Here is a 27,244-nt window from a genome sequence, read left to right on the forward strand (position 1 = left end):
TCTTGCTAGATTCTTCTACATATCTGAACGTAATCTTTATTGCCATCAAATTTTGTTTCAAGATCGCTTGAAACTTAACAAAACATTTTCAATGTCCGACCACCTACTATTGTTTAAAAGTTAAACAATCGCACTAGGATGAACAGACATTACACTATTGTCTTTTTCCTACATCTGAGGACAATTTTTCTTTGACAAGTTGGGTCTAAAGACTCCAAACAATGCAACAAACTCTAGATTGGTTTGCAATGAAGAACATAGCACCTTCAACTACTCCTTTGACACTTGCAGTTTTCCGTAAGGCATCCAACGTTGCTTACCAAGATTATATTTTCCACATGCCTAATTTCATGGGCACAGGAAGGGGGAAGACTTGAACCAAATTATATCCTTTATGAGTTCAAAGATTGTGCACTAGAATGCCCCAATCTGCGATCCAAAAAGTTCACATCAATACTTTTGTTGCATGCAACTACCAACACCACAACTAACCTCTCTGCACACACCTCATCCTGCGTTTCTAAAAACACATTCTGAATCATTTTTCTTCGTTAGGTGCACACCAATTATTTGCATATTCAACAGTGTTATGAATAGCTTCTCCTAGCTCTGCTATGTCAGGGTACATTAGCCTCAGCTCTCTTGCAATTGGTTGGAGCGGGGAGACAACAAGGTCAATACCCACCCCCAATGACATGGGGATGAACGGGAACATATGCTAGTCATCCTCTATCCTCCGGGATATTTAGGGACCATTTTTTTTCAATTTTCTTTTTTCAAGAGTCGGATTTTATAAAACATAACAAGAAAAAGTGCATGCCTACAAGCCTTCCCACACCCCTTATCAAACCTTGAATGCACCTTGTATCTAGCTTCGAGGCTGTTGATAGTCTTGAAGGTCAATTCATCAAAATGGACAATGCTACTACAAACTTCACTCACACCACCTTTTTCCACTATTTGAATGACTTCGACTTATCTAAACATCCATCAACAGAGGTTTTTGTGCAAGTGTTGGATCGTACTTGGAGCCCATTTTTGGGTTATAAAGGTATTCCCCTTCACTGTAGATTTTTCTTTGTCATGGGTTATTGGCTTCTTGTTGTCCATGTCTAGAGGTCCTAAGATCTTCATCTTGCTGGAAAGTTGTTTTCATGAACATTTTACAGTTTATGTACCAATTTTTAATTCTAGGGCTCTGGAGTCTCCCATTGTTGGTGGGGAGGCGGCCCCTCTACCTATGGTGCCTAATGCACTCATATTGGCTTCCTCCCGTCTTTTGGAGTGTGGTGTTGTGAAGCCCCATCTAGATGGTGTAATGATTTCTACTCCACATTCGGTGTCCCTGATAGGACATTCATCACCTTGCTTGTTCTGAGGTTGTCATTTGGAGAGGGTTTCCCCTTCCTCTCTCAATTCAGTGATTTTGTCAATGGTTTTTTCTTGGATTGTGGTTCAACGAAGGAAGAGAGGTCTTCCAAAATGTCTCAAACCCAAGTTAATGGTGTTTGTACTTCTAAATATAGAATTGGAATTGTGTGGTGTGGCAACCTTGATTCAGTTGTGCTGTTTGGTTTGTTTTTGTTCACCAGCTTTATTGTGAAGGGGTTGGGGCCCTTTCAAAGTCTCCCTTAATTAATCAAAAACAAACAGCCCCATAAGAACATGATAGTATAGATGTCTCAGAATCAGAATGCATCTCTTCAACATCCTGCTTGATAAGAATTACTATTGAAGCTCTATTGGCATCATATGCTCACATACTCCTATTGTACTGTGTTCGAAACACACAAACATGGTAAACATCAATTTGGATTGTTGGGTGGTATGCTTTAATTGTTTGGTTGTACAAAATAACATATTGAGCACACATTATATTTCAATGCTTCTATTTCTTCTGCTAAAATTAGGGACCACTGTAGTTTACTAAGAATACGTACTGTCATTTCCATAACTATTTGTTATAAACATGCAAAATGCTTGTGTAGCCTGATATTTTGACTATTTTTACTGATATACAATAAGTGACACATTAAAATTTATACATTTATATATATATGGGGGGTGATTGTGGCATCCTTAAAGTTTTCCATACTCATCTCAGAAACTCAGGAGCGGTACTTGTAATGTCCTTAATTGTTCCTCAAGTTCAATTTATTAGTTTTTGATATCACAAAAGTTATGTTTGCCGATTTCACAATCAAGAAATCTCTTTTCTCTTGCCGTATGGGATTTCTACAGTGCCAATGTTGTCTACATTCCCAATATCATCTCTAGGTTTTCATACAGCTCTGGTAGACTTCCAGGTAATGTAATCATTGCATACTCCTCTTTAATGAGAATATGCTGGTTTACAATTTCTCCATTTGCATTTTGAATTGATGAATACACTCCACCAAAAAACAAATCCCAGATCCTTCTTTGCTGCACCATTCATGCATGACCACAATCGATTTGATCTTTTTGCAGCTTTGGAGAAACCTCTTATTCACAGTACTATATTACTGCAATTGTTATGCACAATGACATTGCAACATGCACTATTGATAACATTAAGACCTTTAAGTGCACCTGCATTATACAATGGACTCTTCTAAAAAAACACTTAAACATCGCAACTGACAACTATATGTTACAATCATAATATTTATAAACATGATTTTTTTCAACAGTAGACTCTAAACTTCCAGATAGAGTTACATCTTGTCCTTTGAGCCCTTGGCAATTCTTCTACTGCTACTATTTAGTGTTAGCTCAAGCTGTTAAATTAGACCATCATAAAGCAAAAGTAAGAAAGCTACTAACAAGCTATACTCGTGAAGCTAGAGAATATACTGCTGTTGTCTGTCTATTTATATAAAACCCACTGCTATAAGAATAATTGAAGCTTAAATTTGACAACCACCACAAACTTCCTAATTGTTACACTCGGGCAAGACCAGGGCAATACCAAAGGAAAGTAAATTTAAACTATTTCAAATAAGTCTATAGCACTAACAGGGTTTACATAAACAATAAATCACAATTTAATGCCCATATCCTCACCAATTGTGTTGGCCAGTTGCTTGAAATTTTCTATTGTTATTCAAATCTTTAATATATGCATGTGATTTCTCAAATGAGAATTTCAGACACTTCATACTAATAATATCCAAATCCAAGCCTTAATGGATACAACTAATATGCTTCACTGATTGATCAGGCTGCACGTGCTGATATTCAAGACTTCACAAATCTATGATATAGAGTGGCTTAGAAAAACATCAAAAGACGATCAACAAAACTTAAGAGAGTTACTATCATAGATATAATTTTGAGTTCACCTCTGTTTACCCAGCAGATACATCTTATGCATAAATTTTCAAATTTATTGTAGCTCTAGGCTGACACTTCCACATGATGGAAAGAAAATACAGCAGACTTATATTTTCTACCTGATTACAATTACATCGACGATAGACCCAGATTCTCAAAGGGGCAAGAAAAGCAGGAAAACAGAAAAATAGAAACGTAAACTTCAGACTCTGCAGCAAAATGCTGTTGCCACAAGGAGAACATGCACTTCACAAGAATTTTAACTGTAGAATGACTGTACACCCTTATGATTTTACACACCAACCACTTCATTACAAAGATGTAATAACCTCGATGTTGTGTATTGCTTCCATCATGGACTGTATGGTTTCAGAAGGTTGGAAAACTTTCAAGGTGCTGACAGTATGCAGTGATAAATTGGATATACTGATCAATGCAGAGCAGACCAGCATGGCAAATATGCAGCAGGAAAAAGATGTAATAAAAGGCACATTGTACCATAATTGTTGTTAAATTGTCCATCTAACAACCAGATTGAAATTAATGTGGCAGTAAGCTGTAACCTTACTTATGATGGCTTTTCTTTTTTAAAAGGTCCCCAAACTTTCGTAGCATGGCTTTCTTCTTCTTCTTTGTTGGGCTTTCGGGTTGATCAGATACCTCTTCTAACCTCATTGTTTCTGTCTGATCCAGGTCCTCTGATTTCAATGGTGATGGAATCTTAACACTCTGCACATCTCCAAAAGATTCAGATGGTAAGTGCTCCTGCACTGAAACTGACCGGCTAACAACCTTACCATTCATTTCACCATTTCGAGATAATGCCACTGCAGCTCTAGCCATGTCTGCAGCCTTCTTCCATTCCTCTGCCTCTTCCTTTGATTTTTTTAAATCTGCTTCCATTGTCATGTTTGCTATACGCAGGGCCTCTATGTGCTCGGAAGATTCATTTTCTTTTTTCCTGAGGCTTTCAAGCTCCAAGTTGGCTACATTCAACTTCTCCTGAGTTTCATGTTCCTTGGTATTAACAGATTCAACTCGTTCAAGGGCCTCTGCTATCCTTTTATTGGCATTGCCTTCAGCTTCTTTAAGTCTCTGCTGAAGCAGATCATACTCTTCTTTTGTAACTTTAGTTTCATGTTCATCAGACTTCTGGGATGAAGCTAAGATCAGCGACTCCTTTAGTTGTTCCACTTTCCGAAGAGCAGCAGCCTCATTGTATTTCAGATCTTCATTTTCTTGGATAATGCTTTGCAATTCATTTTCCTTGTCCATCAGAGCATCCTTTAGTATGGCAATTTCCACCTTGGCATTATCTACATCTTCTTTTGCTGCAGAAGCATCTGCTTCAAATTGTTTGAGTGAATCCAGCAAATTATTTGCATTTTCTTCTGCTGTATTAGCTTCGTCTTCAGCTTGACGAAGAGAAACTGATAATTTGCTTACATCTTGTTTTGCCGTGTTTGCTTCACTTTCACTTTCTTGAAGAGCAATTAGCAATCTGTTAACCTCTTCTTTTGCTGCTTTAGCCTCAGATTCTGCTTCTTGAAGAGAATCTAAGATCTTACTTGCATCTTCTTTTGCTGTATTAGCCTCAGATTCTGCTTGTCTTATACAATCTACCAATTTACTTTCCCTTTCATTCCATGCAACCATGGACTCCTCAACCTCCAACTTTGCTCTTTCTGCTGTCTGTTTAGCTTCCTCTATTTCTCCTCTTGCTTCATCTAACATTTCTTGATACTTTTGCTGTGTATCTTCTAATTCAGCCTTCCAATGCTCTGCTTCCAATTGTGCAGCCCTTAAATCTTCATGTGCTGCCTCGACCACGTGTCTTGCATCACTGGCTTCTTCAGTCACTTCATGCAGAGCCAATACAAGATCATCCATGGCCTTCTTACTTTTCTCTTCTGCTTCTAAAGCCTGTTGAAGTTCTTCTCTGACCGCATCCATCTCTTCTGTCAACTGAGATACTTTGGAACCTGCAAGTTGCTCCTTCTTCTCTGCCTCAATCAGATCTGATCTGCTCTTATCAAGCTCACTCTTCATTGCTTCCAAAGATTCTGTAAGAGAACCTGATTCTACCAAGGCCTTTTCGCGAGATGTCTCTGCATCTTGTAGCTCTTGATTTCTTCTTTCAAGTTCACTCCTCAATGAATCCACCGTTTCAGTTAAAGATGCAGAATCGGCCTTGGCCTTTTCCAGACACATATTTGCATCCTCCAGCTCAGCGGTTGCTGATTTAAGGGATTCAAAGGCCTTATTCTCAACCTCCCTTGCTCTCTCAGCTTCCATCTCTGCTCTCTCAAGTTTCATATTAGCCTCTGCAGCTAGCATTGCAGCCTTGGACTCGGATTCCTTAGCATTTTGCAACTCGGTGCTGAGTTTTTCCACCAAACCCTGAGTCTCCGATAGCTTTGACTCAAGATCTTTGGCATTTGCTAACTCCTTTTTCAACAATTGAACTTCTTCATTAGCCTTCGCTGCCATTGCAGCTGCTTCTTTGGCCTGGGACTCCAATTGTGCATTGGTAGAAGCCTTCTCATCCTCAACCGACATGCGATTGGCATACGCCGCATCTAGGGACTCTTTCACAATCCCTAGTTCTGCAAACAATTCCTCTGCCCTCTTAGCGTTCGCCTCAGCAGCACTGGCAGCATCCTCTGCTAATTTCAATGCCTTTGCTTTAGATTCTGTGGCAATGGATAAATCCTGCTTCACTCTCTGAAGCTCTTGGGTAGTGGACAATAAGGCAGACACATCCAGAGCGTGCTGCCTCTGGACAGCCTCAAGCTCAGACTGCCAAGCCTGATCCCTCTTCTGAGAGACCTCAATGGTGGCCTGCTCAAGCTCATCTGCACGAAACTTCTCGCTCTCGGATTGCTCCAAAGCCCTCTTCTGGGCAACCAAGGCCTCGCTCAATTTCAGATTAGCCTCCTCAGCTGCCTTCTTGCTCTCTTCCACTTCCTCGAGGGCTTTGGCCTTCGCATTCTCTGCAAGACCCAATTGTTCCTTTGCTTTTTTCAAATCTTCCTGAGCTTGATTCAGCTGCTGCTGCAGTTCTGATGCTTTGGGAGCGCCCACCCGTTTCTATCATTTACAGATTACTACATAACTACTCGTTCCCTTCTTCTTGAAAAAAACTTATATAAATGCATAAACAAGAACTAAATCCAAAACACCCCCATTTGAATCTCGGTAAAAGGGCAAAAAGAGAACTCATTAAGAGATTCAACCCAAGATGAAGTGAAAAACAGAGCTTGAAATGATAAACAGACAGATACAACTGAGAGGAAAAGAATGGATTCTTACCTCAGCCAATGTGCTTTTGGGAGATCTACGGTCTGGTATCTTTGAAACTTTATCCATTGCATTTCTTCCAGATTGTGACGTGGGTGTTGCCTCGCCATCAGAACCACCTGCGCCTCTCGGCTGTTTGCTCACTCTAGGAGTCCCAGGAGAGGTCCGATGAGGGATTTCCGACGACCCAGATCTGTACAAGCAGAAAGCAAAAGATAAAAAACTTGAGTCAGATCTATTTATTTATTTGAATACACATCCTATAAAAGCCTGAAACACCATATATACCATTCAAAAAGCCTATTCAAAATGTAGCAGTCAGCCAAAAAACCCAACTGCTAACAAGATTAAAAAAGGTATTTGTTTCATTAAACTCCCGGCTCCATACCTTGATTTGGAAGCCAACATTGTTTCCTACTGCAGAGCTTGAAGAAGTTCAATGGCGGCTGTAACAGAAACGGCTATTCAAGTTTTCTCTTTTTTTAAACTAGGAGATCCTTCGCCTTCCCATTACACAAAACGATCAGTTTTATCTACTGTTGAACAAATCTCCAACTTCTATACTACCCTCGTGCGGACAACAAATTCATGGAAGAAAACACACGACTACCTTCACTTTTTCTTCTCTCCTCCCATTCAAACTGTGAGTGTCCTGTCTAAGACAATCGCACGCACCCACACTCTTCGCCCAACGATAAACCATGTAATAAAAGACAAATCAAACTTAGATCTATCATTGACATATATTTGGTCATTGAAAAGGTTAACTACATCTAAAGATATAATTTTGGCCCACCTTTAACCAACATCACTCTCCGTTTCTTTACTTCTAATCTTATCTAATGCATTTTTACACCACAATTATAACCAACATTGCTCTACCTTTTCTTACTTTTAATCTTATCTGAAGTGCATTTTCCCAACACAATTTTGAGTTTTCCAAGTCTTCTTTGTGGATACTAGTGGTGACTTGTAGTAAAAACGCAAAAGATAACTAGTGGTTAAGACATAACTTGGGGGACAATTAGAACATTTGGTGGGCTGCTTACATTTTCCAAAGAAATTACCTTTTAGCTTCGGTATGACATTTGCTTTAGTTTTTGCTCTTTAATTTTATGTTCTACATACTTCTAGTGGAAGAATTTGTTTAACTCTATTTTGATCATATTTGTTTAATGAGAGGTTACATATTTTAAGAGTTAATTTTTTTGTTTTTTTAATGGAGAGTTCAGAACTACGAAGCAATTCAGTGAGGCACAAAGTCTGCGAGCTACCAATCAATGAAGGCCACCACATAAACTTTTTAGGAACCCGATACAGGCCCACTCGTGCTTGAAACCTCTTCGGCTTAAAGCCAAGGACAGAGGGGCACCCACGCCGTCAAAATCGCCTGGAGCACAATCCCTACCTCATCCCTTATGATGTTGAAGCCTTTCACTCAACAAGTCTTGATTCCTAGTGGGCTCTTTGTGAGCCATTAAACTTCACCAGTAGATCAAGTTTTGAAAAAAATATAGAAAAAAAGTTTGAAGAAACATTTGTAAAGGTATATGTTTACATGTAAAAGATGCTTTAGATCAACAAATTTGGTTTAAAATAATGACATAAAAAAATTCTAAATAAGCTTTAAATTCATTATAACTATAAATATCACATCGTTAATAGGTATAAATCAATCATTTTAGCAATATCATAGGTAAAATTGGAGTACAGACAAAAGATTTGATATGTTAAAAATATTTTGAACTGTTTTTTTCATATTTTTGAAGAAATAGATTGGTACATTGATGAATTACAATAAACTTGGATATTTTATATTTAGTATATGTATGTATCTATATGTGTGTGTGATAGCTCATCTTAAAATTGATATAAATAATAAATTCTTTATTCAATTTAAATTAAAAACTTAAATCTAAACAAATAGTTGTAATTAAATTGGTTTATTCACAAATCATCCACACACAGAGAGAGTCTTTTTAGGAAGGCATTGAAAATAACAACTCTGGACCTTCCATAATCATTTGAATGGCAAGGGAGAGTTGTATAATGCTTCTCAAACAAAAAGGATCTATGAATGTTTACCTGTCAAAATATGTGGTTGTGTGTGTGATAGTTATCTTAAAATTGATATAAATAGTAAATTATTTATTCAACTTAATTAAAGAATATTAGATTTAAAAAAAAAGTTGTAATTGAATTAGTTTACTCACGAATCATTTCAAAATATATTATAAAAGATGAGGTAAGATTGTGTTCTCAAGACTTTCATAATTTTAAATTATGAATAAAAATTATGAACAAAGACTTACCTTCTTATATCAAATAACTAAATAAATTCAAAATCAATATAAAATTTAATATTTAAAAGATATCAAATTATAAATTATTTTAAAACAACAAAACACTTTCAATTTATAATACTCCTCAAATCTATTTGTTTATCATACACTCAAATCTAATGAGTAGAAGAATTACAAAATCATTCAATAGACAAGTATTTCCTCAAAAAACATTGATGATTGCATTTAGTAGTCTCTTTCAAGTACAAAGCGTATTCCATGAGAATTATGAAGTTCAAAGCAACTAATTTGAAAGCAAAAGTGTCCATCAAAGCATTATGAAGTAGGTCATTTGTCATGACTAAAATTGGTTTTAAGTAACATGTGATATGACACTTTTAAATGGTCTCTCTTTGAAGGCAAAGATAGATCTTGAGGCCATGCAATGTTACTAGTTTTGCTTCAAAGTCAAATATCTATTGAAATCTAAAAGGACGCCATAAAAGGTTTCATTACTCTATTTCCCTTCTTTAACCAACAAAATTAAATTTGGATATGATTTTCCAAGCACTCATTAGTTTAATTGCGTATGTCATGTCTTTTCAAATCCAAGACTAGAAGCTCACTTCCACCTAATTCTTATCTTGGGAAGAGATGTACGGTGCATTCTTTAAAGCACATCTTTTGATGTAGGCCTAATATACGTTTATCTATGGCAAGGAAGTCATGGAACGCCAACTCTATTATTATTATTATTTAAGGTAATTAAATATGGGGAACAATTGGTTTGTTTTCCCTATTCAACAACAAAAATCTAGATAGAAGCTAAAATGTCAATGTGCAATGTGCAAATTTAGAGAAGATGTGAGAGATTAAATATTTCTATTTTCTTTATTTTTCAAGGTCGTATTTTAATATTTACATGATCACTCAAATATCATTGCCTATATAGACAATTATGGAGCACCACTAAGGTATTAAAATATATATAAGTCTTGTGTTAAAAGGCTATGAGTTTATGTTGTGATTTTGTATTCATTTATCATTATTTTTTATAGCAAAGTTGTATCAATTTAAATTACTTTATGAATAGAAAGTACAAAAAATAGGGGAATATCCAAGTGGTGGTTGGGAGGAATTCTCAACTACCAACCAAACCTAGTATTAATTCAATGTTAAGAACATCAAAGGGGTTGAGTTTTAGTATACAATAGAATTTTTTTTTAAAGTTCAAGGTCAGTCAAGGAGTAGCTCCTCAAGTCGTGAGGCAGTGCCTGAGGGCGATGGAGAAGAAGATTTGTCATTAAAATTTCCACATCTAAGGGCTTCAGAGGGTTACAGATCAGTGAGTGTCCCTCCATCAACCACATCATCTTTAGTCTCCTTCTCTATGTCTCATCGAGGCAAAATGGGTAAAGATAGTCGAGGGAAATCCTTAGTGGAGGCCGAGCCATTGGGACTAGCAACCAACACCTAAAGGTGTAACTTAGTGGCTAGGTAGGAGTTGGACGAGCACCTAATTGACCAAGAGGGGAATGCTTACCACTAGAGTGTAAAAAATATGTGTTGAGTGGTGGCAGTGAGGAGTGGGTTGTCATGAAGGTCTAGAGCGAGAATTGCACCACCTACATGAACTGATGTGTCATTGATGCCTTCCTTGAGAATGTGGGAGAGCACTAGAAGAAGAGTCATCAGGGGGCACATGAGCCATTTTTTTGGACATGCATATTTTTTAAATAATAGATTTTGATGAATTTATTCAATTATGGATGATTTGGAATTTTAAGAGATGTTGCAGCAACCAAATGCAAACAAGTTTGGGAGGCCTTACGAATTGCTTATTAGGGAACAACAAGAGAAAAGATAGCAAAATTGTAAATATTAAGAGGTTTTGAAAATCTTTATATGAATGGATCATATTCTATAGACCATTTATTTTTTGAAATAATGAACATTGATAATCAATTAAGGACACATAGGGAAAACATTTATGACCGAACAATAGTTGAAAAGGTTCTTAGAAGTTTTTCTAATAAATTTGATTCAATTGTAGCTATCTTTGAAGAATCAAAGGACTTATCTCAGTTCTTTGTAAATGAATTGATGGGTTCCTTATTATCGCATGAGTCTATATTAAACAAAAATAATAGTTCATCTTTAGAGAATATTTCAAAGCTCAAACTTCATCAAGCAAAGGAAGAGGAAGATCAAATATTAGAGGAGGTGAAAGAGGCACAGATGGACAAATGAATATAGATCAAGGAGGAAGGATAGGTTAGTCCATAATTTCGATAATAGATGAAAAAGTAGAAACCAATATGAAGAAAAAACATCAAGGTTTGATAAATGCAATATCCAATGCTATTATTGAAAGAAATATGGTCATTTGCTAATAAATATAGGAAGAAACAAGCAAAATTTGAGAAACTTGTTGCAAAAAAATTTAATATATTTGATAACAATTCAAGAAGTTTATATATACCTTGTAATGTGGCACAAGTAAGTTGTATGGATGCATGGCTTCTAGATAGTGATTGTAGTAACCAAATGACTAGAAATGGAGAACTATTTTCCAATTTGGATGATTTTATGAAATTTGAAATAAAATTGGGAAATGGCATTGTAGTATATGTAATGGGGAAAGAAGTTATACATGTATTGACCAAAAATGGAGAAGAAAGGTTTATTCATGATGTTTACTATGTAAGTGGGTTTGAAAACAATATTGTTAATGTTATAAGGCACTAGGGGGAGAATCAATGCAACTACAGATCTAAACTATTTTTCAACTATCCTCCAAATAAACCAACATGTAGTGGAAACTATAACATATATGAAAAGTATATTGAATAAGCACAACATGTAACTATTAGACAGATAGTGAGAATGCCTAAAATTAAAGGCGAAAGAACAATGACTGGAGCGTGCGGTGCGAGCGGGAATGGGTTTTCGTATCAGTAGCAATGCGAGAATGGAATTTTGAATCAGCAACTAGGCGAGAATCGAGAGAACACGGGCGTTGGGGGGCAATCTACAGGTGCAGGGCAGGAATTGGAGGTGAATGATGTGGACGCCTCAAAGGATGGGGACCCACGGGAGTTGCTGCCTCACCCAGGTGAGAAGATTCCTCCCCTTCACTCAGGTGGTGGGCCGCCTGGGGTCTGGGGGCGCTGGTCGAACCTATTTGGAGTCAAACCATCAAGTAAGTCGACATTCCTGAAAGTCATTGATAAATCAGACAAGGAGAAGGGCATCTTTGCTCTAGAAGTTCCTCGGGAAATTATAGACCAGAATATCCTTAGTATGGTGAATACCCTAGTGGGAATATTTGTAGGGCCAAGGCCCAACATTGATGTTGTGAGGATTTTTACCAGAAACAAATGGGATTTAAAGGGGCATGTAGAGGTGATAACAATGGCAAAAGGTTTCATGACTTTTGAGTTTTCTTGCTCGAAAGACTTTTCCAGAATCCTATGTGCAGGGAACTGGTCTCTGGGGAGATCTACTTTAATCTTGCAGAAATGGTCTTCCAATCTGGACTTGAATAATGATTTCCTAACCCAAGCTCCAGTATGGATTAGACTCCTAGAATTGCCCATGGAATACTAGCATGAGGATGTCTTTGATGGCATTGCCAGGTCTTTTGGAGAGCTTCTTTCCATTGATCCTGTAATGGCAGCTAAGAAGAGACTTACCTATGCAAGGATATGTGTAGGAGTGACCAAAGGACAGGATATGCCTCAAGTTATTGAATTTCAATCTCGTTTGGGAAGCAGATTCCAAATGATTGACTATGAAAGTGTGCCCTTTGCGTGCTTCCATTGTAAGAAAGCAGACCACAAGGCTGGATTCTGCCCACTATTCAAAGGAAAGGGAATGGGGGGAAAGGCCCGCCCTCATGGTGGGAAGAAAGCTGCTCATGTTCCCAAAAAGACTTGGAAGAAGAAAGAAACACAAGTCAAGAAAAATGGAGAGGTTGAAGAAAAAGCTAATGATTCTGTTACTGACCTCCAAGTTGAACCTCAGGACCTCCAGGTTGTAGTGGATGCACTGTAAGGAGAAGGGAATGAGACAACTGAGGAAAAAACCAACCCTTCCCAAATGAAGGAATCCAAGGATAATCTCGAAGAGGCAAGTATTTTAGAGTCTCAAATCCTTGAGAGTTCTGAGGAGGTTGATCTAAACCTTTCCTCTATCTCGGGCTCTATGGAGGAACAAAAGGAAGGGGAATCATTGTCTCAAAACTCCACAAACCCGGTTAGTAGGGAACCCCCTGTAATAGTGAATAGAATCTTAGAATGGTTGTCTGCCTCAACATCAGAACAACTGGCCAGGCTAGATGCTTTGTTTGATTTATGTAAAGAAGAAGAAGAGCCACCCTGGACAGAAGTCAAAGGAAAGAAGAAGAATAGCCGAGACCCCTCTCCTGCCTCTCCTGCTTCAACTAGAAGCAAGGCCAAGGCAGATCTTGGTCATTAAATCAACCCGGTGGAAAGGAAAAACAAGAATGAAATCAGGAAGGAGGAAGCAAGAAGAAACATCATGGATGGAACGCAGCGCACCATCCAGGAAGCTTGCTCATCAATTAAAGCATGAAGATCCTCTCATGGAATATTCATGGACTCAATGGAATCCACAAGCAAGAAGTTGTAAGGAATATGATAAGGGATCATAGGTCCGATATTTTTCTTATTCAGGAAATGAAAATGAAGAAAGAAAATCTGAAAAATATAAGATTCAACAAAAACATGAATGGAATTGCCTCAAACTCAGAAGGAGCATCTGGAGGGCTGCTGCTATTATTCAATAACAAACATTTCAATATTGTGCCCGAGTATGATGAGCATAACATCATTTTCTGTAGAGTACAACATTTGCTAACTAATGAATGCTAGTTTTAGTGAACATTTATGCTCCCAACAACAAGAGAGATAGAAAAAATTAATGGGTCAAAGTTGGAAAGTTGGTGCAAGCCAGTGACATTAAAAAAGGCATTATCCTGGGAGACTTCAACCCTCCGTTGGAGGACAAGGAGAAGATGGGAGGATTGCCCCCGGATTGGGAAAGCAAGCAAGATTTTTCCAATTTCATCAATGACCTGGCCCTAATGGATTTGGAGCTCTCGGGGGGTACCTTTACTTGGTCTAACAAGAGAGCTGGTCAGGATTGCATTCAGGTCAGATTGGACAGAGCTTTAATCTTCCCGGATTGGTTGCACTCTTTTAGCTGTAGATTATCTCTGCTTCCTAGAGTTGGTTCTGACCACTCTCCCATTTCTCTTTTGGTGTCCCCTCTTGAGCCTAGGAGAAACTACCCTTTTAGGTTCGAGAAAATGTGGACCATTCACCCAGACCTATTGCATAATGTCAAAAGATGGTGGGGGATTGGTGTTGATGGCTCATCCATGTTCAGAGTCACCAAAAAGGTCAGAAATGTGAAGAGGATGGTAAAAATTTGGAACAAGTCTAATTTTGGCCATATATTCCATGACAAGGAGGAGTTGTCAGACAATCTATCTGTCATCCAAGATAGTATTCAGAAGGAAGGATATAATGAGAGTAATAGGGAGGCTCAGTTGTTGATCCTGTCTGATCTTCATAACATCATCAACAGGGAGGAAAAGTTCTGGAGGAAAAAATCTCGAATCTCATGGCTTAAGGATGGAGACCGGAACACGAAGTTCTTTCATCTCTCCACCCTAAAACATAGGGCTAACAACAGGATCTCTGGAATCAGGAAGGGGTAGGTGTTGTTGTCTGAAGATCCTGTTATCTCGGCTGAAGCGATCTCCTTCTTCTCTTCTCTTCTCTTCGAGGACCCCCTGCTTTCCAAGGTGGATCAAGAGGATATCATCTCTTGTATTCCTCAGATTAGTCAACCCCACCATAATAAACTTCTCTATGCTATTCCTAATGCATTAGAAATTAGAGAGGCCCTTTTCTCCCTACCTGGTGATAAATCACCTGGTCCGGACGGGTTTCCCACCTTTTTCTTCCAAATGTACTGGCCGATGGTCATGGGGGATGTGGTAAAGGCAGTTCAGGAGTTCTTCAGAGCTAGAAGTATTCTTAAGGAGATTAATTCTACCTTCTTGGTTCTCATCCCTAAATCCCCAGGGGCTGACTCTTTTGACCAGTTCAGGCCCATCAGTATGTGCAACTCTTTCTACAAGATTATCTCTAAAGTTCTCACTTCAAGAATGCTTAAAATCCTGCATCTGATCATTTCGTAGCAACAATCGAGCTTTGTTCCTGGGAGACAAATCTTGGACTCGGTGCTGATGGTTCATGAGGTTATTCATTCTTTAGAAGCTTCCAAGCAGGAAGGTATGTTGCTCAAATTGGATCTTTCAAAAGCCTATGATCAGGTGGACTAGTCCTTTCTTGGAAAGGTCCTTTATGCCTTTGGTTTTGACAATAAAGTGTGTAAACTCATTTCTCAATCGATGTCTACCACCTCTCTTGCTGTTCTGATTAATGGAGCCCCCTCTGAGTTCTTTAAACCTTCTAGAGGTCTTGGGCAGGGAGACCCCCTATCACCTATCCTCTTCATTATTTTAGCTGATTGCATTGGGAGGCTTATTGAACATAAAAAGTCTGATGGAAGTCTTATAGGGATGTAGTGCCTGCCCCTAGTTTACATTTTTTTGAGCTACATTTATGATATGATTGCCAAACTCTTTTAGGCCAATTTATGTTTGATGAGTAGTATTATTATTTTAGAGATTATCAGAGGATGTTTACACTCAGTTTATTATATGATGAGATTACTTGGTACTCTATGTTTCGTACATGTATGATGATTATTCAATGGTTTTAGTTATCGATGATGATTAGTTAGATGGCTTATTATTTCATGTGCCTCTTATGGATACTTACCCCATACTGCATGTGTATGGTGTGCGTGTTGTTTTAATTATGTATGGTGTTTCTGATATGGTTAAGGAAGGGAGTCGTAGTCACCTGCTAGTCGGGATCTACACGATGCACCACTTCCTACCATTGCCTGTTTAGCTTAGAATATTGTGTTTGTACATGCGTGGATTTTATGCAGGTTGCAGGTACCGGGTATCGACTTCCCTGAATTGTCAGGATGAGCGTACCCTATCGCACTGTCTCAATGGTAAGAGAGGGGAGATAAACTCTTAAGTCCAAATCCTAAACCCTTTAGCCAATTGTCCTAATTGATAATTAGGACAAGTATCTGAGTTAAGTACCCTCCGAATGCATCAAATGATGTAATTTGGTGATTATAACCTTTCTGTTTGATTTGGTATGTATTTTTCTATGATGGGTTTTCGTATGTTGTTTTATGAGTCCTTGGTGTATTTTCTATTAAATTAAGTCTAATTAAAAAGACTAATTAATGATTTAATTTAATAAGGAATTATTATGATATCTTTATATTTAATTAATTAATTAAATAAAAGAATTAAAATTGGAAATTAAAGTTTAAGATATATTTAGAACAGGATAATATTTATTTAATTTAATAATAATATATTTGGAGTTCATTTTTAAATAAATGCTAAATATTATTGTTATTTAAATTAATTAAATATGTTATCAATTAAGTTCTAAAATGAATTAAAAGTTGAAAGATATTAATTTATTAAAAATTCTAGATCGCATGATCTAAACATGAGTTAAATATAAGAATTAAATTAAAAGATTAAATTATAAAAAATAGTAATGTTATTTTAATTTCTTAAAAGTGCACATAAGATTTAAAGTAATAAATTAATTAAGAATTGAAGTCAAGTGAAATTTTAAATAAAGTTATTTAATCATTCAACTTAATGTGCATGAAAGTTGAATGCAAAAGAATTAGAAAAGATAATAAAAGTTAATTTGAGTTAACTGAGTTGTGAAAAGAGTCTTCTCGGGTAAACGCACAATTAGTGCCCCGAATTGAGGAGAATTTGCTTATCACAACTTTGGGGGTTCATTTTTGGGGGATACGAATTTGGACGAGAATTAGGAGGAAGACAATTTTTGGAAGCAAATTTCAGAAGGCTGATACGAAGAAAGTCTCGAAGGGAAAGGTTATTGAGAGGAGCGAATTCGCATACAGTTTTCTGGAGGTTGCATAATAGCATCAGGATCAGGTAGGGTCTTGTGTTTTTTATCCATTAAATTTGCAATTATTCCCTTCCTGTCTTCTTCGTGTCTGGGGTTTGTAGATCTGAATTCTCTGTGATAAAAGTTTTAAGCTTTCAAATCTTGTGAAGTTATTAATTATTCGTCAATAATTTTTGTATCCATGGAGACTGGATGAATTAATTAGAACCATTGTTTTCTTGATTTAGAAATTAAGATCTAATTTAATAAGGGTTTTGTTTTAATGAATTGAAAAGTTCTGGATAAAAAAAATATAAGAAAATAAAAAAAAAAAAAATATATATATATATATATATATATATATATATATATAAATATATATATATATTTATATATTACATATTTACCCCTTTGGAAGAAATTGTTTTTATTAAAAAAAAAAAAAAAAAAATTAAACAAAATTAATTTTTAAAATAAAAACTTATTTTATTTGTATTAGAATAAAATAAATTCATATAAAAAAATAAAAAATAAAAAAATATATATTTAAATTTAATAAAGTGGGGGGGAGGGAATTACCCCGTACCCGCCCCCACTGTCGGCGCAGGCCGACAGTACTTGCGTCGCAGGTACTGCGACGGCAGGTACAGAGTACCTGCCGCCGCAGGCCCTGCGATCGCAAGCCTGCGGCCAAAGCCGATGGGCTATAAACGTTTGGGAATTCGTTTTTAAAAAAAAATTTTTATAATTTTTTTTAATTATTAAAAAAATGAATTTTATTTAATTAAAAATTTTAAATAATAAAAATTATAATATATTAAATTTTTATAATATATTAAATTTTTTAAATATTTAATAAATAAATATTAATTGCATTGTTATAGTTGTAAATTGTAATTTATTAATAATTTTGTTTAAATATTAATAAATTAACAATTATTAGTTGGATTAAAATAATTAATTAGATCTAATAAATATTAATTAATTTAATTAAAATTAGTTTAATTAAGTTAATTAATAAGGAATGTTATTTGACTAAATTATAAATTTGGATATTGATTTAATGTAAATTATTATAGAACTGGGTTATTCGAAAAAGGGTAGTTGTGAAAACTTTGTTACTTGAATTCGACATTGAACTAAAACACAAACCTTACCTTAATTTAAATAATATACTTTCAGATCCAATCTCTGAGACTTTGATGTTGACTTTGTACTTTGAATGTTTTGGGGTTGGTTTAGCGTTGACCAGTTCAGGTTGTTACCAGAGGCTCGGGGTTTGTGAACGTGATGTCTTGATGATTTGGTCTCGATCTTTCTTAACCTGACCATGGTAATGTGATGAAGTGCTCTATGACATGATTGTGTTTACTGTTTGTGATTGCTTTCTAGTTCCTTGTGTGAAGCTGAGATGTATGTATTTGAGAATACCTAACTTAACCATTTTTGAGTCTCGATCAGTTATATTTGATAACCATTTATGAGTCTCGATCAGTTATACTTGTATTACTTTCTGGTTGCTCATTAGAGAACCATTGGATTTTGTGACTTATCATTGATGCCTCCAGTTGCTGATAGAGAACTGTCCTGATTACTTGATTACTATTTGATGTTATCTGTTGCTCATGAAGAACTGATATATTTTGTGGATTATCATTTTATGATATTTTCAGTTGCTCGCATAGGACTGAGATGGTTTTATTATGATTCTTTGATTTATGAGTTAGGGTAGGTTATCTATGTGTAGAGTCGGGAAGTGGCTTGCAATGGGGGTCGGAGCCCTAAGTGGCTGCCTTGAGAAACCCATTGTGAGTCGTTTTTAATAAGTGAAAACATTTACACTAAATGAGAGAAAATGAACCTAACAAGATAATTGTATGTTCTCTCCCATGCCATGAGTGCTAGTACAGACTAGGATGGGGTAGAGAGGACGCTTGGTTATGACCTTGCATACCATAGTATGCCTCGTCAGTACGAGAGGATACTAGTGGCCGCAGGATCAGTAGGGACCCGGGATTCCTAAGGGATTGCTCGGGTAACTTCTACATGACTTTTGCGATGACACTTTCCCGCTTGCATATTAGGTTTCCTACGTGTCTTGTGGTACCTCTGGGATTTAGATGTCGGTCTTTTTAGGAACCCTTGAGTTAGCATACTTATAGGATTTCCTGGACTTAGAGAGTATTTATGATTATAGGTTTTGTTATCCTATTTGGGACTTGAGACTATCTCCTCAGCGCGGTGGGAGTGGACCATTTAGGTTCCACGTGGTCGGGTGGTAGTGCTTTTACTCTTACCATTGAGATCCGTTCCGTGGTCACCGTGGCTGGAGATTTCGTGATTGACATTTACCTACACTATGTTCTTGGATTAGTATGATGGATGGTTAGATTTTATGATAGATGTTTTATCATTATGGATGTATGGATGTATCATGTATGGTGAATAGTTTCATATATTTTTACTGTACTTTGTATCATGGATTTGAGGATGTTGTATCTTGACCCTTACATATGTATATTCTTTTAAGCCTTTCATACCCTGTGACATGTACAGTGGATGAATGAGCATTCCGGATTAATTTGCCAAGGAGCATTCGGAACAAATGTATATTATGGACATTGGAGTTTCTGATTATTCTTTTATATGTATGTGTTAGTTGTTAGAATTAGAATTAATTAAATTTAAACGTGACTCAACGTCTTGAGATCTTTAAGAAATGTAACTTGCAAGGTATGTTTGTCGATGATTACATGTTATTGCTTCCGCTACTATTTGTTTGATGTGTATGTCATACTTTCTTACTTTAAAAAAAAAAAAATGTTTAGCAAACTTAGTGAAACTTTAGGTTAATTCTTTTGGATCCCTTGGCGGGGCGTTACATCTGGTATCAGAGCCCAAGTTTCTACATTGGGAGCTCTGGGTATATTGGAACGCCACTAGTGTTAACTAGTTGAATAAAAATGCAAACCTTAAACTAAGACTTGAAGCTAGTTGAACTGAAACTGTATATAAACTATTAGTTACCTATTTTATTCATACTTCAACACTCAAAACTTCAAAACTGAAATTATACTTAAACTGAAATTATAGGTAAACTGAAAATTGAAAATATCTTGTTTGCAAAACATGTGTCTTTTATCTATGTATTTCAGTAGTATGTTTCATGGTTATTTTAGCATCTTGTGTCTTGGATATTATTGTAGGATGGTATTTGGGACGAGATCTTCCGTTAGGGGCCGTAGCCTTGGCCATGGCAGAGGTCGTGGACGAGGCAGAGATGTTAGTGTTCATGAGTCTATCCATGAGAGTCCCATTCAGGAAGAGAATAGGGAAGAGCATGTCAGTGAGCATCAGGAAGAGAACCACAATGAGGGACATGCCGACTCTGAGGAGGTTCATCTGAGGCAGATGATGCGGACCCTTATTGATCGCTTACCTCCTGTTCTTGAGCAGGATAGAGCACACCAGGTTGGACATGAGCATAGACGCAGATCTAGGAGTCCTCAGAAGGACCGACATAGATTCATAGTATCTTCTCAGATGAAGGATCTTCAGAGGTCCAAGATCAAGCCCTTTAATGGGCAAGGTTCTGGGTATGTAGCTGAGCAGTGGATTATTGCCCTTGACAGGATTTTTGCTATGCAGGACTTTGACAGTAATGTCAAAGCGAGGTTTTCCATTACCAATCTAGAGTTATTTGGAGCCACCTGGTGGACTATTGAGGAGAAGAAGTTGGGCATTGACATGGGTAGTGTCACTTGGGAGATTTTCTTGGAGAGTTTTCATGAGCGATTCCTACCAGAGGAATGGAAGCAGCATAGAGCAGATGAGTTCCATAACCTGAGACAGTTCACTATGACCGTTGTAGAGTATGAGCGCAAGTTCTATGAGCTCATGCCTTTTTCGAGATTCAGTGACAACCCAGCACAGTTGGCACAACATTTCATTCGAGGCTTGAACAACCGTTTTATTGGGGGTGTTAAGGTATTTGAACCTAAGACCCTCAAGGATGCGGTACATCGAGCTATCCTGGTAGAGCAGAGTGTCAACTTTGGGCAAGGAGGATTTGTGGGAGCGCCTACTATAGCAGGACCTAAGGGCAACCACAATTCCGGTGGAATCAGGAAGCCTCCCTTCCCTAGGAGGAATCAGTATTCTCAGCCGCATTCTCAGCAGCAGCCTCAGCAGCATAAGGGATTTTACCCTCAGGCACAGAGTGGTGGCGGTGGATCCAACCCTAGGATCAATCGCAATGCTCAACGTAATAGGCAGAATCAGCAATCTCGGCCTGCACAGAGCAACCAGTCTTTTGCTAGCAGGGGTAGCCACCAGCGGTCGAATGCACCACCTATAGGGAGAGGATCTGGCAGAGGCACGGGATGTTATTCGTGTGGACAAATTGGTCATATTGCAGCATACTGCCCACAGCGAGCATCTCAGTATTCAGGACCCAGGCCAGCAGCATCTGAGCCTACAGTCGGAAATACAGGTGGATCTCATAGAGTATTTGCAGCGGTGGATCACCATCAGGCAGACCATCAGGGGACAGTAGTTGAGACTACAGGAGCTATCCGAGGTACACCTCTCTCTGTATTATTTGATTCAGGTGCTACAGATTCTTTCATTTCTCCATCTCTAGTTGATAAGTGTAAGCTGGAGTCGGTTAAGCAAGATCATGGTTGGCAAGTGGAACTAGCCTCAGGTGCTAAAGTTTCCACAGATTCGGTAGTTCACAAGTGTGGACTTAGCATAGGAGGGTTTGAGACTTCAGTCGATTTTCGAGTTATTCCTCTTGGCTCCTACGATGTGGTCTTAGGTATGGATTGGCTTAGCTCTCATAGGGCTAGTATTGACTGCAGAAAGAAGACCATTATGTGTCAGGATGACCAAGGGAAGGATGTTGAGATTGTGGGGATACCGAGACCTATATCCCTACGAATGATCTCTGCTATGCAATTTAAGCGAAGCTTTCGTAAGGGGTGTCAGGTATTTGCCGTTTTGGTAAATGAGCTTGATGAGGAAGAATCTACAAGGAAGACCCTAGATCACCCTATTTTACAGGAGTATGTTGATGTCTTTCCGAGTGAGATTCCAGGCATGCCTCCGAAGAGAGACATTGATTTTAGCATTGAGCTCACTCCAGGAGCGGAACCTATCTCTAGAGCTCCTTACCGTGTGACCACTCAGGAGCTAAGTGAGTTGCGTTTGCAGTTAGAGGAACTTTTGGCCAAGGGTAGTATTCGACCTAGTGTATCACCATGGGGAGCTCCAGTGCTCTTTGTGAAGAAGAAGGATGGTTCTTTGCGCCTTTGCATCGATTATAGACAGCTGAATAAGGTGACAATAAAGAACAGGTATCCTTTACCAAGGATTGATGATTTATTTGATCAGATCAAGGGAGCTACAGTGTTCTCTAAGATTGATCTTAAGTCAGGATACCATCAACTTCGCATCAAGGAGGCTGATATTCATAAGACCGCCTTCCGAACTCGCTACGGGCATTATGAGTTCACAGTGGTACCCTTTGGGCTGACAAACGCTCCATCAGTTTTCATGTGCTTAATGAATGGGGTGTTCCGTTCCTATCTTGATAGATTTTTTCTTGTGTTCCTCGATGATATTCTGATATATTCTAAGTCCCAAAAGGAACATGAGGAACATTTGAGTTTAGTTTTGCAGTGCTTGAGAGATAATCAACTTTATGCCAATGCGGCAAAGTGTGATTTCTTTCAATCAGAGATACAGTATTTGGGACACGTTATTTCAGGCGAAGGTATCTCTATAGACCCTGCGAAGATCCAGGCAATAGTAGATTGGCCTGCACCCACTACTGTGTCGGAGATTCGTAGTTTCATGGGTCTAGCTGGGTATTATCGCAGATTTGTTCAAAACTTCTCCAGAATAGCACACCCTATTACCTCCCTTCAGAGGAAAGGAAAGAAGTTTCTTTGGACAGAAAAGTGTGTAGAAGCATTTCAGAAACTCAAAGAGCTTCTGACCAGTGCACCGATCTTAGTTGTACCTGATCCAGAAGGTGAGTTCATGGTGTGTACAGATGCTTCCCTCGAGGGTATTGGAGCAGTTCTAATGCAGAATGGTCGAGTGATTGCATATGAGTCACGCAAACTCAAGGATCATGAGTTGAATTATCCTACACATGACCTTGAGTTAGCAGCAGTAGTTCATGCCTTAGTGAGATGGAGACATTTCTTGTTGGGACACAGATTTGAACTACATAGCGATCATCGTAGTCTTCAGTACATATTCACGCAGCCTAATCTGAATGCTAGGCAAAGGCGTTGGATGGAGTTTTTGTGCGAGTATGACTTTGAGGTGAAGTATATCCAGGGGAAGGAGAATGTTGTAGCTGATGCTTTGAGTCGCAGGAAACATGTGATATCATCTATGACTCTTAGTGTCGATTTGAGATGTCAGATACTTCAGGCACTCCCCACTGATTCATGGTATCTGGAGGTGTGCAGTGAGATCAATTCAGGGAGATCCTTGGAGGGTAAGTTTTCAGGCTATGTCCTAGAGTCAGATGGCCTTTTGAGACTTTCAGGAAGGATCTATGTGCCGCTACTGGATGAGCTTCGCATATTGATCCTATCAGAGGCCCATCGTGCACCTTACTCGGCACATCCAGGTGTCAAGAAGATGCATGCAGATTTGCGACATTTATTCTATTGGTCCGGGATGAAGCGCGACATTGCTGATTTTGTGGCTAGATGTCTTGAGTGTCAGAGAGTCAAGGCAGAACACCAGCATCCGGCAGGACTTTTGCAACCGAATCTCATTCCTTCATGGAAGTGGGACATCATCTCTATGGATTTCATAGTAGGATTACCTATGACTCTTCGTCGTCATGATGCTATCATGGTCACCGTTGATCGGTTGACCAAGGTGGCACATTTTGCACCAATCAGGTCTTCCTACACTGCAGCTTCAGTGGCTAATGTCTTCATGCGTGACATTGTGAGACTACATGGTATTCCCCGAAAGATCATTTCGGATAGGGATCATGTTTTCACTTCCGCATTTTGGACATCACTACAGCATGATCTTGGAGCGCAGTTGAACTTCAGTTCAGCATATCACCCAGAGACAGATGGGCAGACAGAGAGAGTGAATCAGGTTCTCGAGGATATGTTGAGGATGTACGTGATGGATAGGCAGACTCATTGGGAGGACTATCTCTACCTAGTGGAGTTTGCTTACAACAACGGGTATCACAGTTCTATTGGCATGGCACCTTTCCAAGCATTATATGGACGCCCTTGTCGTACACCTTTGAGTTGGGATAGCCTTGAGGATCGCATCCTGTTGGGCCCAGAGATGCTTCGTGACATGGAGCAACAGGTGGTGCGTATCCGAGAGCACTTGACAACGGCACAGGATAGGCAGAAGAAGTATGCTGATGCTCATAGGTCAGATAAGCAGTTTGCTGTGGGAGAGAAGGTTTTCTTGAGAGTGCGTCCGCGGAAGAGTCCGATCCGTTATGGAAAGGGCTTGAAGCTAGCACCTCGCTTTGTGGGACCATTCGATATTCTTGAGAGGATTGGTCCAGTTGCCTATCGTCTTGCTTTACCGCCCAGCCTTGCTCGCATTCACGATGTTTTCCATGTTTCAGTACTTAGACAGTATATTCCTGATGTTGTACATATTCTTGATTGGAATGCTTTACAGGTAGAGGACGGGCAGCTGGCTTTGGAGCCAATACGTATTCTGGAGCAGCGGGAGTTGACCCTCAGGGGTCGAACCATAGAGCAAGTAAGGGTCCAATGGGACCCTACTGATGACTCTTCAGCTACATGGGAGGATGCATCTAGATTACGGGATTTATATCCCTATTTGTTTATAGGCTTCCAGGAGTAAGCCTAAGTCTAGGGGGGGTGGATGTAGTGCCTGCCCCTAGTTTACATTTTTTCGAGCTACATTTATGATATGATTGCCAAACTCTTTTAGGCCAATTTATGTTTGATGAGTAGTATTATTATTTTAGAGATTATCAGAGGATGTTTACACTCAGTTTATTATATGATGAGATTACTTGGTACTCTATATTTCGTACATGTATGATGATTATTCAATGGTTTTAGTTATCGATGATGATTAGTTAGATGGCTTATTATTTCATGTGCCTCTTATGGATACTTACCCCATACTGCATGTGTATGGTGTGCGTGTTGTTTTAATTATGTATGGTGTTTCTGATATGGTTAAGGAAGGGAGTCGTAGTCACCTGCTAGTCGGGATCTACACGATGCACCACTTCCTGCCATTGCCTGTTTAGCTTAGAATATTGTGTTTGTACATGCGTGGATTTTATGCAGGTTGCAGGTACCGGGTATCGACTTCCCTGAATTGTCAGGATGAGCATACCCTATCGCACTGTCTCAATGGTAAGAGAGGGGAGATAAACTCTTAAGTCCAAATCCTAAACCCTTTAGCCAATTGTCCTAATTGATAATTAGGACAAGTATCTGAGTTAAGTACCCTCCGAATGCATCAAATGATGTAATTTGGTGATTATAACCTTTCTGTTTGATTTGGTATGTATTTTTCTATGATGGGTTTTTGTATGTTGTTTTATGAGTTCTTGGTGTATTTTCTATTAAATTAAGTCTAATTAAAAAGACTAATTAATGATTTAATTTAATAAGGAATTATTATGATATCTTTATATTTAATTAATTAATTAAATAAAAGAATTAAAATTGGAAATTAAAGTTTAAGATATATTTAGAACAGGATAATATTTATTTAATTTAATAATAATATATTTGGAGTTCATTTTTAAATAAATGCTAAATATTATTGTTATTTAAATTAATTAAATATGTTATCAATTAAGTTCTAAAATGAATTAAAAGTTGAAAGATATTAATTTATTAAGAATTCTAGATCGCATGATCTAAACATGAGTTAAATATAAGAATTAAATTAAAAGATTAAATTATAAAAAATAGTAATGTTATTTTAATTTCTTAAAAGTGCACATAAGATTTAAAGTAATAAATTAATTAAGAATTGAAGTCAAGTGAAATTTTAAATAAAGTTATTTAATCATTCAACTTAATGTGCATGAAAGTTGAATGCAAAAGAATTAGAAAAGATAATAAAAGTTAATTTGAGTTAACTGAGTTGTGAAAAGAGTCTTCTCGGGTAAACGCACAATTAGTGCCCCGAATTGAGGAGAATTTGCTTATCACAACTTTGGGGGTTCATTTTTGGGGGATACGAATTTGGACAAGAATTAGGAGGAAGACAATTTTTGGAAGCAAATTTCAGAAGGCTGATACGAAGAAAGTCTCGAAGGGAAAGGTTATTGAGAGGAGCGAATTCGCATACAGTTTTCTGGAGGTTGCATAATAGCATCAGGATCAGGTAGGGTCTTGTGTTTTTTATCCATTAAATTTGCAATTATTCCCTTCCTGTCTTCTTCGTGTCTGGGGTTTGTAGATCTGAATTCTCTGTGATAAAAGTTTTAAGCTTTCAAATCTTGTGAAGTTATTAATTATTCGTCAATAATTTTTGTATCCATGGAGACTGGATGAATTAATTAGAACCATTGTTTTCTTGATTTAGAAATTAAGATCTAATTTAATAAGGGTTTTGTTTTAATGAATTGAAAAGTTCTGGATAAAAAAAATATAAGAAAAAAAAAAAATAATAAATAAATATATATATATAAATATATATATATTTATATATTACATATTTACCCCTTTGGAAGAAATTGTTTTTATTAAAAAAAAAAAAAAAAAAATTAAACAAAATTAATTTTTAAAATAAAAACTTATTTTATTTGTATTAGAATAAAATAAATTCATATAAAAAAAAAATAAATAAAAAAAAAAAATATTTAAATTTAATAAAGTGGGGGGGAGGGAATTACCCCGTACCCGCCCCCACTGTCGGCGCAGGCCGACAGTACCTGTGTCGCAGGTACTGCGACGGCAGGTACAGAGTACCTGCCGCCGCAGGCCCTGCGACCGCAGGCCTGCGGCCAAAGCCGACGGGCTATAAACGTTTGGGAATTCGTTTTTAAAAATTTTTTTTTATAATTTTTTTTAATTATTAAAAAAATGAATTTTATTTAATTAAAAATTTTAAATAATAAAAATTATAATATATTTAATTTTTATAATATATTAAATTTTTTAAATATTTAATAAATAAATATTAATTGCATTGTTATAGTTGTAAATTGTAATTTATTAATAATTTTGTTTAAATATTAATAAATTAACAATTATTAGTTGGATTAAAATAATTAATTAG

The 27,244-nt window shown here is 37.5% G+C and overlaps 1 protein-coding gene across 1 annotated transcript; it reads right to left on the minus strand.

The window, feature by feature from the left end:
- Positions 1–3,280: 3,280 nt before the first annotated feature.
- On the minus strand, positions 3,281–7,330 carry LOC149532574 (uncharacterized). The gene is made up of 3 exons (XM_089807353.1): positions 7,004–7,330; positions 6,628–6,808; positions 3,281–6,405 (listed from the first exon to the last, which is right to left on the minus strand). Exons 1-3 carry the CDS (start codon positions 7,021–7,023, stop codon positions 3,880–3,882), a joined length of 2,727 nt encoding a protein of 908 aa, XP_089663479.1. The 5' UTR covers positions 7,024–7,330; the 3' UTR covers positions 3,281–3,879.
- Positions 7,331–27,244: the final 19,914 nt, after the last annotated feature.

The sequence above is a fragment of the Cupressus sempervirens genome, chromosome 10, assembly GCF_028749045.1.
Source record: "Cupressus sempervirens isolate cs-2001-9-10 chromosome 10, ASM2874904v1, whole genome shotgun sequence".
Classification (NCBI taxonomy): Eukaryota; Viridiplantae; Streptophyta; class Pinopsida; order Cupressales; family Cupressaceae; genus Cupressus; species Cupressus sempervirens.

What these genes read in the sequence shown, in the direction of transcription:
- LOC149532574 (XM_089807353.1), bottom strand. Translation starts at nt 7,023, where the DNA reads ATGTTGGCTTCCAAATCAAG. An exon ending in ATGTTGGCTTCCAAATCAAG is followed by an intron (nt 6,809 to 7,003) that starts GTATGGAGCCGG and finishes CTGCTTGTACAG; the next exon opens with ATCTGGGTCGTCGGAAATCC. An exon ending in CCAAAAGCACATTGGCTGAG is followed by an intron (nt 6,406 to 6,627) that starts GTAAGAATCCAT and finishes TGTAAATGATAG; the next exon opens with AAACGGGTGGGCGCTCCCAA.